Below are 13,018 nucleotides of genomic sequence, written 5' to 3' on the forward strand. Positions count from 1 at the left end.
TGTCTCCATGGGCGTTCCCGCCTGGTCTTACCGGCATCAATAACGTGGTCTCCTAGTTTTCAATTAATTGGTCCCAGGGGATATCCGAAGCCCAAGGGACGAGCAGGCCAGCGTACAGAAGCAGACAAGTCGAGGAGAAAGAGTTAAGTGTATCGCGTGCCGCCCTCTGCTTCTGCTTCGTCTCCCCCACCCTCTTCTTCTGCCCCCGCGGGTCTTCATCTTCTCCTTGCCATCCACCATCTTAACACCCACATACAACTTCAAAAAGGTCCCTCGCAGCACAAAACAAGAATCGCTTCCACACTGCAACAATGGCTGGCTCCAACTCTGGCCCCCACAACAGCCATAGTCCGGTGGCCATCTCGAGGAAGCCCGCGTGGCTCCTGCGCATCCGGACATTGATCCCATCCGTAGCCCATACTCCCGTGGCTAGCCACCTCCCAACTGCGTCTTCAAAGAACACAGACCCCCACGGCAGCATTGTTGTTGCGTCAATGTCTTCCGTGACCGTCGATGCCGCCGCTTGCGCCCCGTTGGATAACCTCGCGATTGCACACAGCCCTGACGACTATAACCCGGCGATTTCCCGGGTTGTCACGCCAAGCTTTTCGTCTTCGGAGTCTCTGCCAAAGTCGTCAATTTTCTCGGCGGAGCTGCCAAGCTTTTCGTCTGGGTACGCCGAAAGCCTTCAAGATACAAACATCACCATCGAATTAGACTCGGCGTCTTCGTCCGCCCTCAGTTCGCCCACCAGTTTCCAAAGCATGTCCTCTCGCGCGACTAGTGACACGAGCGAGTTGGCTGAGATTGGCCAGGCATGCACCGTGTCGCGCCGTGTCAGTGTCCCTCATACAATCAAGGTGGTCCAAGTTCTTCCCTTGTCGTCGTCTGGCCATGGCCCCAGTCGCGGTGGGAGAAAGCTAGCAGATGGACCATATGATAAAGCAAGTTCAACTTCAACATTGGCACCAGGACTGGCAAACGACAAAGACGCGCAAGAAGAAACGTCTCAAAGCTCGGGCGACCTAGAGAATGCTGCAATGGATGCCAACGAGACCATGTTTACTGATCCCCTGGTGGTTACTCGGCCCTTGCGCGTTGTCAAAGCAAGCACATTGCCTCGGAATAAGCCTAAACCGACAGCAAACGAGACTACCCAGGATCAAAATACCGAGGCCTCGGATTGTTCACCAGAAAAGCCACTCGGGCTACATCTCACCCAACTGCCAGTTCCCGTGGTGCTGCGCCAGGCCGAACGGACCCCCACGGCGCATCGCAAGCGCAGCGGCATCATCCAGCCAAAGCTCCCGGCTGGCCACCCTCCCATGCCAAAGTTTTCTGCTTCCCGAATCGACACTCCCGTACCGATCCTTAGAGACGCAGCTGGGTCCCCTAAATCCACGGCACCATCCAAGTTAACCGCGCCCTTTCCCTTCAGCTTTGTAGCCGTACAGCCGTTTGAGAGCCCGCAAACCGTTGGGACGCGACCAGATGACGACATGTCATCAAGTACAGCAAAAAATGTAGCACGAAGCATGGACATGCCAAAAACAGACGTTGGTCTTTTGATAGACCAAGCTCTGAAAGTATTAGATGTGCCGCGAATACACGTGGTTCAGTCACCACAGACTCCTTCTGAATTTGGCGACCAAACTGTAGTGCCAGACACACCGGGAGCAGGAGAAAAGAGCGGAGAGGACGACTCTGAAGACGACATCTACTCATCATGGGCCGACTACTACTTTGATGAGCGCAACTTCAAGCAACGAAAAGGAAGCCACTTTGTCTCCGTTCCTCGGTGTTTATCCGCAGTGACGTCATCCTCTTCATCTCCACCAGTTGGCTCGGGTCTTCGGGTGTTACATTGTGATGTGTTGTCGATTGAGTCATGATATTAGCCAGAGGACAGGACAGCGTGGTCAAGATTAGAGAATACTAGAAGATAATAAACGCCCAGCGGTCGTGTCTTTGCAGTTATAGCATTACTAAAAGTCCGTCAAGGTAACCCCATTTCAGTAGCAAGGTAGCAAGTAGACACACCAGGCCAGCAATCGCCATGTCAATCCACTTGGGGATTTCTTCAAGATTTGCCAGATGAGGGTTCACTGGTTGGCCGCCCTGTGGCTGGGCTTGGTGTGTTTGCGCGCCAAAATGAGCTTGATTTCGTGGCGTCGCATTCAATTGTTGACCGGCTTGGTGGAGCTGTTGTTGATGTTGTTGATGTTGTTGAACATGCTGATAATGCTGCTGGAGATGTTGCTGCAAGTGTTGTTGCATTTGCTGGGCGACGGCTGAGTTGCCCTGGTTTTCATAAGCATGATTGGGCACGAGAGGCTGTGTTGGCTCTGGTACAGGCTGGTGGTTCTGGGCCGGCATATTGTCCGCGGTGGTTGTTTGCACAAAGCCCTCGGCCAATCTTGCCTCTTCATCCGCTTCCTCCTTTTCTTGTTTCGTCATGGCTTTCTTATCCCCTGTCAATTCGTCTTTGAAGGCGAGTTTCAGCTCTGAAGGAATCTCGACAGCCGCAGATGATCCCGAATGATTGGCAGCAGCAGCTTCGCATTCGCTGATTATTTCGGCGTTGGACTTGCGGCAAGTAGGGCATCGAAAAGCGGGCGAAGTAGCAGCCATAGAGCGCTTGACGGCATCTGAGGCATCGATTCCGCCAACTTGGCCATCTGCGCTGGTTTCCATGAAGCTCCGAAGACTGAGCGTGAGGAGGAGATGGTTAGCATCGTGATATTTAAGAAGAAGAAGAAGAAGACTAGAACCTACGCAACCAGGGCAGTCCGGATCCCCCAGGCTGGCTGCCATGTTTCTTCATGGAAGCCACTGATACTGAGACAGATTTCGCGGTTGACTTCGAAGCGGCCACTTGGAGTAGTGAAGCGGAAGTTTGGCGGCCGCAGCGGGTACTGTGTCGGCAGTACAATTCGGCCGTGGTATATTCCCTGTGAATAGGCGCTATTGGGCGGGCCGCGCATCGTGAAATGCCACTCGAAGATGTCGGATTCGAGCGGTACGGCTGTGTAGTCGGCCGAGGGCGAGTCGGTGAGCTCTTTGGCTTCACGCACTGTGTCACAGAATAAGGGTTTAGCAGAGGCCAAAAGACGGCGGCTGAGGCAGGCGGAACCTACAAATGCGCCGCATCGTGGGCGAGCGTGGGTTGAAGGGCTGCGAGGACATTTTTATCGTATGATTATGAGGGACCAGAGTTGGAGGGCGGAGCGGATCGGGCGCAGATTGGCGGGGCTAGGGTTAATGGAGCTCGGCCGGCGATAATTGTAAATGTAGAGTTACAGGTAGTTAGGAGACGGATACGAGGCTGATGATGGGACGCAAGCGGAAGACAGATTGCAACGACGAGAGAATCAGAACAAGAATAAGAATGAAGACGTGGACTCTGGGTCACATGACCAGAACGGCACAGCCCGATTATCAAAGCACCTGCCTGCGAGGTGAGAAAGCCAGCAAGAGCGTGGGCGCAAAACAGAAGTTGCCTGAGATGGAAGTTGCGCGTATAATTGTTGTAGTTAATGTCTCTGCGAATGCGAATGCAACAGGAGCAGGAGCAGGAGCGACGATCCCATGCACATGCAGTGTATGTACCTGTACCTGAACCTAGCGGGACTTGATACACAGGTGCAAGTACCGGTACTTGAGCACAGAATCCCACTGGTCGAGTCAAGTTCCAACGTTCCAGAACAACACCAACAACAACGATCAAGTAGTTACCAGATAGCACATTACGTGGTGGATCCTTGAAACTTGGGGCTTGTTTCACTGCAGAATATCCAGGCCCGTCCGTACGTAGATTTTCCATCCGAGGGCCTGGTCTATTACGAGTATTCACATTATCTTCGTCTTTATAAGACGTGGATGGGATAGAGGATCTTGGCGCACAGCTGTTTGCAGGAAATGGCGATTGAGACGTTGTTGGAAATCCCTTGAAAATGGGCCTCAGCTCAACGAGGTATTGACCAACGACTAACCCTAAGAAAAGATAACTGTGCCTGTCCCCACTTCCCCAGTGTCTACCAATAATGTTGATGCAATCCTTATCACCCTATCTCGGCCAATTAGACCACTGCGATTTCCCAACGTCCTCCTAAGCCTTCCACTACACCAAGCTGAAGCGAGCTCCCCAAGGTTGCGCCTAAGAAAATATCACGACAATCCGAATTGCCGCTTGCCCCGAATTCACACTCGGAGAACCCGCTTCAAGGTGTGTTTCCCCTGCTGCTGCCTCTCATCCCAGCAAGACCAAAACACTCTGCTCGTTGGCCCGAACCGCACCCTACTAACAACGTTTACCTTAGCTTCCCTCGTCTTCTACCCATCATCCAATGTTTCCGCCCCGGCACAAACCTCCGGTGCCCCATGTGGCACCCATCTACCGCTTCACTGCAACTGCGCTTGGTGCCAGCATGTGGTTCTTCGTACGTCCGCCCAGCCGACCTCTCTTCCCCCCGCCTAGACACACATACGCGATCGTTATTGTTGCCCACTACTAACATGACCACTTCTACTCAGCTCATGTACCGCGCAAAGAAGGACGGTAAGGTTTACGCCCGCTCTATTTACGCCGCGCTTAATGCTAACACTTATCGCAGGTGCTGTTCTGATGGGCTGGAAGCATCCCTGGGACCATTAAATGACGCAAGAGCATCTCGATACTGGAACCTCGACCGATTAAAGATACGATTCCAGCACTACAAGAAACTACAGAACACTGCCCAAACTATAGTACAGATCAGATCAGAAAGAAAACCCGCCGGCTCGCTACTTTAGCTCGAGCGGCCGGCCAGGGTGAAAAAAAAGCCCAACTGTTTTATCTGCTTGACGGATATTCTCACTATAAAAATCGATACTTCGTGTTGTTTGAATATAAGTAACTAAAACAAGCTCAATTCTAGCTGTAACCGGTATTTAGAAATAGAATGTGAAGGCAGTCGGCAAACGCGAATTCTCAAAACTGCATCTTCTCCAGAATCACCTTGTACTTCTTGCGCTGCTTTGCCTTTCCCGTGAGAAATACCCTGAGTGCGCCAAACTGCCGAGCAAGCCACAAGAAGACATATGTCTCAAACATCCACGACAAGGCAAGGAAGCATGGCCCAAGACCAAGGATGAACAGCTTGAAGCTCATGTCCATCTTGGTCAGCTCCATGACTTTGCGCGTCACGCGATCTGGGCACACAAGCATATACGCCGAAAAGACGGTGGTGAGTGCAATGGTAGTGAGGAACGGCCCTGCATGCGATGAAGTGTGTTAGTTCTGAAGACTCCATGGGCAAAATGTCCGCCAACTTACAGTTCTTGTGCACGCTGGTCCGGAATGGCGGACCAGCGTTCAGCACAACACCGATAAAAATATACTCAAAACATGACATGAGGAACAAGGCCGTGTTTTCCGAGTTTTTGATGTGCGGCCGTTTGTGGTGCACCACAGGCGGGATGTACCAATCCTGCTTGCGCACTAGAACGTATACCAATGCCTGGAATACAATGATGATGGCCATCTGCCCAAGCAATGGAATCAATACCTTGCGTGAGACGAGGTTTGCCGTTGGCTTCTTCCGGCACAACTTGCTGGATGGCCCACCCCAGCCCATGAATATGGCGATGGGAAGGATCATGGCCAGATCAATGTATAGAAACTGAAAGTCGCCCAGGTTCGAGGCTTTGGCGTACAGAAAGCTGACGGTGCAAAACTGGATAGCCGAGTAGAGACTCATGTATTTAAAACAGCTGAAGCTTGTGACCAAAGCCGCACGACCCTCGCTAGTAAGAGTTAGCAAGCCATCTATCCTAAAACAATCCCGAGCCCGAGAAAACGAGAGCACCACTTACCGGATGACAGACGGCACACACGAAATCTCAAAGACACGAGACGTGAACGGCGCCGCCACAGAAGCCTCAGCCTCGGAAAGAGAGATGCCGACATCGGCGGCCTTCAATGCGCCACAGTCATTGGCACCATCACCACAGAAGCCGCACATATAATCGATGCTCTGTAGCTTTTCAACAAGCTCGTGCTTTTCATCGGGAGACATGCGTGCAAAAACCTTTCCGCGCACAAGCATGTGCTCCAACACTTGGGGAGAGCCAAAATCAATTACCCATCGGAAGGCATCGCCACTCACGGCAATCGAGTAGCTTTGTAAACTAGAAATATCGTTCGGTAAAGAAACATCCACGAAGGCGGGAATGGGCTCAGGCTGCGGCGAGCTCTTGGTTAATATGTGTTTCTCGGCTTCTGATGGCGGGCATGAAACTTACCAGCAGGGTCTTTGGATCCAACCGCAGGTCCGGATTCTTTAAGCTTTCCCATTGCAAAATTGCGTCGCGATCGCCCTTTCCACCCTCAATAAACCGTGGGACAAAACAATGTGAAGTTTCGTCAAGCAGCGTGCATTCGCGGGCCACACTAATAGCAGTCAAAATGTTGTCGCCCGTAACCATTACAGTGCCAATATTCGCCTTACGAAGCTCGACAAGGACGTCCTTGGTGCTGGGCTTCAGGCGGTTCTCAAAGATGATGAAGCCCAAAAACTCAAGATCAGACTCAACCTCGTTGCGGCGGAGTTTCTGGGTCTTGAGCCACGACATCTTTTTGATATGTTTTGTAGCACAGCCAATGACACGATAGCCCATGTGAGTGTAATGAGAGAGAAGCTCGTCATAGTTGGACGGGACTTGGAGAGAAGAGAAGTGTTAGTTACATGAAAAGAGCGCAGGAAAGGGCAGAAAAGACTTACATGAGTCGGCGGAGCAGATATCACGCATGCACTCCGGAGCGCCTTTCACATATACATCGCCAGACTGCTCGCCAAAATGCTTAACCACGACGCTGCAGCGTCTCAGCTGAGAAACAAACTCAAAAGATCGTACAATGCCTAGCTCAACCCGCTTTGAGGCTTCTGTGTAGAAGTCCGGGGGCGGGCGAGCAACCGATGGTTTCAAGCCAGCTTGCTCGTCTCCGTCTTCACCAACTCGCTGCTCGCCTTCTTCAAAAGTCCAGCGAGTAAATTCAAACATTTTCAAGTCAAGGGGATCGCCAAGCATCTCGCCATCCACGTCACGAAGTGTATGGCATGTCGCCATGGAGAACAACAGTGACTGATTAACCCTGAACTGCTCTTGGCTCAATGTTTTAGAGTTGAGGTCTTTGGCTGTAGTCTGGAGATCACAAAAGGTTTTGTTGAACCTTGAAACAGGCCGGACACCGAGGACATCAAGACCATCTTCGGTGAGAGTTCCGGTCTTGTCGAAGCACATGATGTCCAGCTTGCCGCCAACGTTGACTCGTTGGGGACTTATGCAGAAGATGTTTTTCTTTTTCAGTCGCGAAATGGCAAAGTTTGTTCCAATGCTGAGCGTAGCCGGCAGGGCAGGCGGCACAACAATGGTGATTAAATCCAAGGCTCTAATGATGATGACGCCAACGTCCATTCTGAGGTGTATGAAGTTGACCAGTGACACGCAGAAGCCCACAGCGGCAACAATTCCCATGACTGAAATGTAGCGAAACGAGTCTCGGTAAAATTTGAAGCCCGAGGGCTTTGGGAACAACATGGAACGAACTAAGGCGCCCTTGGTAGTGCTAAATCCAGTACGAACAACTAATGCCAAGCAGCCATCGCTATCCTTGGAGTCGTTTGGCCGGCGGGCACGAATGATTTTGGTTCCATTGTAGAGAAAGTGTTTGGTGACGTCACTAGACACGGAAGCGGCTGATAGATCTAGACTGTGGAGGGTGGAGTTGGTAGCTGGCGTCTTGGTGATGGGAATCGATTCGCCAGTCAGCATACTTTCATTCACCATGCAATCTCCAGAAAGCAACAGGCTATCACACGGAATCAAACTCAGCCGGGGGTCGCAAACTTCGTACACATCACCGGGAACGAGATCACTAGAGTTGACATATCGCCAGAAACCGTTTCGCAACACCCGCACATCACAGTCAAAGATGCTGACGGCACGCAGGCGCAACATGGTTTCCCGGGTTTCGCGCAAGGTCTGGCCGATACTAACTACTGACATCAAGAGAATGGCAAATGCGTAGTAGTAGTATTCGTCCATGGACCAGAGGACTAAACTCGCAATTTGAAAGACATAGAAAGGGTGGAGGACCTGATAGCGAGATGTAGTGTTAATAGTTATTCACACAGCCAAGCGGAGGCGCTTTTGATGGGAAGCGAGGGTTTCCAGCTGTTTTTTGCCCGTCGTAATATAAGCAAGACCGTATCTTACCTCGTCCACGAGAAGCTGCATGGTCGGTTTTATATCAATCAAGATGAGGTTTTGTCCAAACACCTGCTCTCTTGTGCTGCGTTCCTCGCTGCTAATTCCAATGCGCGCAATCTGAAGGTCCGTCCACTCAGGGTCCTTCCAGCCAGAGAACAAAATGAACTTGTCGAGCTGAGGGTGGAAAAAGAAGTTGACATAACGATAGGTCACAGCACGCAGCTCCTCGACAATAGGATCAAAGTCCAAGTCGTCGTCGTGGAGCAGCGCGGTTTGCTTTCGCGGGGACGAGCCAAAGATGGACGAAAGCTGGCGACCGTAGTGGCGCTTTATGATATCTACAACAGAGATTTCGCCCCATTGGTTTTCAATCACCACCCAGTCACACTCACGCAGTGGCGCTGGTGTACCGACGATTTTGACCTTGTAGGTGGGCAGCCAACGCATTATCAGAAAGGCCAGGCCGCCGGTCAGGACGCAGAGGGTGATGTATATAGCTGTGCGCAGTGGCGTAGACCGGAAGCCAGCAATGAAGATGGCGAGATCCTCGTTGGCCATGTGGATCTTTTGGCCTCGTCTGCCACCCTGTCTTCCAAAGACACTGCCATTGGTGGTGGTGCTATCGCGCCGCAGTAACCTAGCGTGCACTGAATTGCGCGAGATTGTAGAGGACCGACGGCGACTGGCAGAGTAGTCAACGCTGGGTCTTCGGTCCACGTCAAAAGACACACTGCGGTCTCGTTCACCACCAATGCCGGAAAGGCTCTCATCATATGCGCCGCTGTCGTTATGGTCGAGATGGATCTCTTGGATACTGTTTTCGTACTCGTGGTCGCTATCGTCAACAACGGGGTATTCTTCGTAGTCGCCGTGGTCCGAATCGTCGGCAAAGTCGTCGGTGTCGTCCTGAAAGTATGCAAAGCTGGTGTTGGAAGGGACGCGGCTCATGCGATGCGAGAATGCAGAAACGCTGGACGGGAGAGACTCGGCAATTGGGCCAGCAAAAACCTGCACATTTGAGGCCTTACTGTTAGTCGGGGGTCTAGACGCAGAGCAGATTTGAGATGGAGCCTGCAGGTGTTGTTGTGACTGACCTCGTCGTGGGCCATTTCTACATCTTCGTAGATACTAGCATGGCTCGGATTATTTCCAAGACTGTAAAAGTCTCGAGACGTCCTAGGCTGGTTGCGGTTCTGGTAGCTGTGGCTTTGGCTCCCACGCCTCGAGTTGCGCGAGTTGCCATCAGCCATGATGACAAGGAGGGCCGCGGATCGACGCGGCAGACAAAGGCGATCAGTGGCCACTGGCGTTTCCTATGTGACTGCGAATAGCCTCAACGACAAGGCAATAGATGTGATGCAGGTGCGGGCGGCTCAGGCGCTAGATGGAACGTGGAGCGTCCAGGCGCGCGGCGAGGCTGGAGCTGTTAGAGCTGCAAACAAGCTGTCTTAGGCCCATGAAAGGATAGGGTCAGCGGCAGGGAGACAAGCCCAACGAGACAAGCTCGGGATGCGCGCCGCTGGAATTTGGGGTGAACGAGGTCTGAGTCTGAGCTTGGCACAGGTGGCCGGCCAGCAAATGGATGGAAACGGAGTGGCCGTGATGGCGGGTCGGGGCTGCGGTGGGTGCGAAATAAAGATGCGTGTAAAAAAGAGCGATGATGATGTGGATTTAGCAAGCAAGAATGTACATGTACAGGTATCCTGCGTGATGGATGCACATATTCACTCTGCGCTGGCTAACTCTGAATGAATGTTGCGCAAGTTGCAAGTTGAAACTTGAGTTCCATTTGGATTCGAGTGTTCCCAAAGCGGCTTATCGGTTAGAGCTAGGATTTGCTATCAAAAGTGGATTCTGGGCCCCGTTGCATGCATGTTGTTACCAGAAGTTTGGGGGGGGGGGGGGGCAAGCAAGCCCTGACCACTGCTTAGATGAATAGCCAGACATGGGGGTCGCAGATTGGGGGTTTTCTTTCTCTTTTTTTTTCTTGTGAAACCACAGGCCAGTGCCCAGGATTAGACAGGAATAGGAATTCCAGCCGGATGTCAGGATGAACGGTTGAAGGCGGGGTGGGTTGGTGGGCGGGAAACAGAGAGAGAGCGAGATAGTAGACAAGTGCAGGTTTTTTTTTTTTTTTTTTTTCCTGAGCCTCTCTTTGGACGTGCTACTATCGGCATGCCGACGGATCTGTCGCTCCTCCCACACTAGTCAGTAATCTTTTTTTCTTTTTTTTATGTTTGATGTACCAATATAGCAGTATATCTGGAAGCGGTGGATATGAACAAATGGTTCTAAGTACAACATGTTGTTGTACTAACTAACTAGTTGGCTGTAATATTTTTTTGGCGTTGCTAGGGCAAAGCATGTACCTCTGTATACATCCAACTACGTGTGTGTACATGGTCCATTCACAACTAGGTGTGCCGCTTTACAGGCGCTTTGGGCGAGGACTGTGGCGTCTACAGCGCCATAAGAACCAGGTCTGGTGGCCTAATTGGTGCCCCGCCAGTGTCCTCAGTGGCCTCTTCCTGTCTCTGCCCACTGTTCTTTCAGGCTTTGCCTCCCTCTGTCTCGGCCCTCCAGAAAATCCTTCACTGCCAAATCGTCTCAACCCTCACTCAACCTTTTTCCTTCTTCCTCAGCCCGACTTTCATCATCCCCCTCCCACCTCTCTACTTCTTCCCATCCTTTTTTTCTCCCTCACTTTTTTTTTTCCATTTGTCACCAACAAAAAAAAAACTTCACTCGTTTTTTTTTTCCATCGCCAGACAAGTCTCCTTCTCTTTCTTAAGCCTCCCTTTTCTTCTTATCATCATCAAAATGGCGGAGCCGATTCGCAACAAGCGTCTTGACGCTGCCGTGGCCCCGTAAGTTGCAATTTTCCTTTGTCCTCTACCTTGGCTTTCTCCTCCGCCATCTGTTTCAGCAGTTTGTGTGCGTACGTGCGTATGTATGCAAATTATCATGTCAGTGGTGCCTCAGACCACAAGATCGTCTTGGTAGCCAGCACTGCCAGACACACTTTGGCTGTGTCCCGCTGCCCGCCTCTCCGCCCCGCCGCCTATCTCTGCCTCGGCCTCCGTGGCCTCGTCACTAGCTTGCTTACTGCTGCTAACCTCGCTCTCCCCTGTAGTACTCCTCAGAACACCCCGTTGAACGCCGCCCCGATTTCCTCGCACGCCCAGCAGCCCGGTGTCGACAGCATTATGGAGGGTAAGCTCGCCCTCTTTGTCACCTCCAATCTTCCCCACTACCCCCCTGCTAACAACCATCTCCCGCTACAGAGGAAGCCAATGCCGCCAAGTCCATCTTTGCCCAGAACCCCCAGCTCATGAACATGATCCAGGGCCGTCTCGGCTCCCTGGTCGGCCGCCCCTCCGGCTACATCGAGTCCCTCCCAGCCTCAGTTCGCAGACGTGTTGCTGGTCTCAAGGGCATCCAGCAGGAGCACTCCAAGCTGGAGGCCCAGTTCCAGGAGGAGGTCCTGGAGCTTGAGAAGAAGTACTTTGCCAAGTTCTCTCCTCTTTACCAGAAGCGTGCTACCATCATCAACGGCGCCCAGGAGCCTACCGACGAGGAGGTCAAGGCCGGCGAAGATGAGGAGGATGAGGAAATGGCCGACTCCAAGGACGAGGAGAAGAAGCCCGAGGCTGCCGGCGAGGATGTCAAGGGTATTCCCGAGTTCTGGCTGTCTGCCATGAAGAACCACATCTCTCTTGCTGAGATGATCACCGAGCGTGATGAGGCTGCCCTGAAGCACCTGATTGATGTTCGCATGGAGTACCTGGAGAAGCCTGGTTTCCGCCTGATTTTCGAGTTCGCCGAGAACGACTTCTTCTCCAACAAGACCATCACCAAGACTTATTACTACCAGGCCGAGAGCGGCTACGGCGGCGATTTCATCTACGACTATGCCGAGGGCGACAAGATCGAATGGAAGGCTGAAAAGGACCTCACTGTGCGCGTCGAGAGCAAGAAGCAGCGCAACAAGAGTAAGTCTAGGGAGCTAGAGGCCTATCTCGATTATACGTTTGTTGGCTTTTTTTTTCGTTCATTCTTTTGCTAACGATGCTTTTCTCATTAAATAGACACCAACCAGACCCGCATAGTGAAGAAGACCGTCCCCACCGACTCTTTCTTCAACTTCTTCACTCCCCCTGTCCCCCCCACCGGCGAGGAGGAGGATGACGAGCAGGATGAGGAGATTGAGGCTCGCCTTGAGCTGGATTACCAGCTGGGTGAGGATGTCAAGGAGAAGCTGATTCCCCGTGCCATTGACTGGTTCACCGGCGAGGCTCTGGCCTACGAGGAGATGGACGACGATGACCTGGAGGGCGAGTTCGAGGATGAGGATGACGAGGATGACGACCTGAGCGAGGACCACGATGATGAGGACGATTCCGATGATGATGTAAGTTTCAAAACTGCCCCCTTTGCAATACCGAAGATTTACGACTAACATGGTGTTTAGGATGGTACTGGCAAGCCCAAGCAGGAAGCCGCTGAGTGCAAGCAGTCTTAAGAAGCTTTTTTTTCTTTTGTATCTCTGGCTTGTCTGCTTTCAATTCGCTCATCTTTTTTTTCTATCCTCATTATTCATGTCTCCCTCCCCGCCCCAACTCGCTCTCTCTCTCTACCACCTTTCCTTTTGGCACACCATATACCAGGGCCAACAAACAAACCTTTGCTGAGTTCTGACGAGTTCATCAATTTGTGTATTGTCTCCCTTGTTTGACTGTTCTTTCTCGTTCGCCCCCGTCATATGGCT

At 52.0% G+C, this 13,018-nt stretch overlaps 4 protein-coding genes across 4 annotated transcripts; 2 read left to right on the top strand and 2 right to left on the bottom strand.

Annotated features, from left to right (window-relative positions):
* Window positions 1–311: 311 nt before the first annotated feature.
* On the top strand, window positions 312–1,892 carry BROUX77_000021 (uncharacterized protein; the record flags this gene model as incomplete). The annotated part of the gene is made up of 1 exon (XM_073746600.1): window positions 312–1,892. One exon carries the CDS (start codon window positions 312–314, stop codon window positions 1,890–1,892), a length of 1,581 nt encoding a protein of 526 aa, XP_073608258.1.
* Window positions 1,893–1,974: 82 nt separating this feature from the next.
* Window positions 1,975–3,186, bottom strand: BROUX77_000022 (uncharacterized protein; the record flags this gene model as incomplete). The annotated part of the gene is made up of 3 exons (XM_073746711.1): window positions 1,975–2,707; window positions 2,776–3,073; window positions 3,138–3,186. 3 exons carry the CDS (start codon window positions 3,184–3,186, stop codon window positions 1,975–1,977), a joined length of 1,080 nt encoding a protein of 359 aa, XP_073608259.1.
* A 1,783-nt stretch (window positions 3,187–4,969) lies between these two features.
* On the bottom strand, window positions 4,970–9,500 carry BROUX77_000023 (uncharacterized protein; the record flags this gene model as incomplete). The annotated part of the gene is made up of 7 exons (XM_073746822.1): window positions 4,970–5,253; window positions 5,315–5,784; window positions 5,854–6,221; window positions 6,283–6,698; window positions 6,762–8,136; window positions 8,257–9,258; window positions 9,345–9,500. The coding sequence occupies 7 exons, from the start codon at window positions 9,498–9,500 to the stop codon at window positions 4,970–4,972; spliced, it is 4,071 nt and encodes a 1,356-aa protein (XP_073608260.1).
* A 1,570-nt stretch (window positions 9,501–11,070) lies between these two features.
* BROUX77_000024 (uncharacterized protein) lies at window positions 11,071–12,772 on the top strand (the record flags this gene model as incomplete). The annotated part of the gene is made up of 5 exons (XM_073746933.1): window positions 11,071–11,117; window positions 11,384–11,463; window positions 11,535–12,242; window positions 12,339–12,661; window positions 12,722–12,772. 5 exons carry the CDS (start codon window positions 11,071–11,073, stop codon window positions 12,770–12,772), a joined length of 1,209 nt encoding a protein of 402 aa, XP_073608261.1.
* Between the last annotated feature and the right edge of the window lie 246 nt (window positions 12,773–13,018).

This window comes from Berkeleyomyces rouxiae (genome assembly GCF_048999995.1).
Source record: "Berkeleyomyces rouxiae strain 22BRR77 chromosome Unknown BrBRR77_ptg000001l, whole genome shotgun sequence".
In the NCBI taxonomy this organism is placed as follows: domain Eukaryota; kingdom Fungi; phylum Ascomycota; class Sordariomycetes; order Microascales; family Ceratocystidaceae; genus Berkeleyomyces; species Berkeleyomyces rouxiae.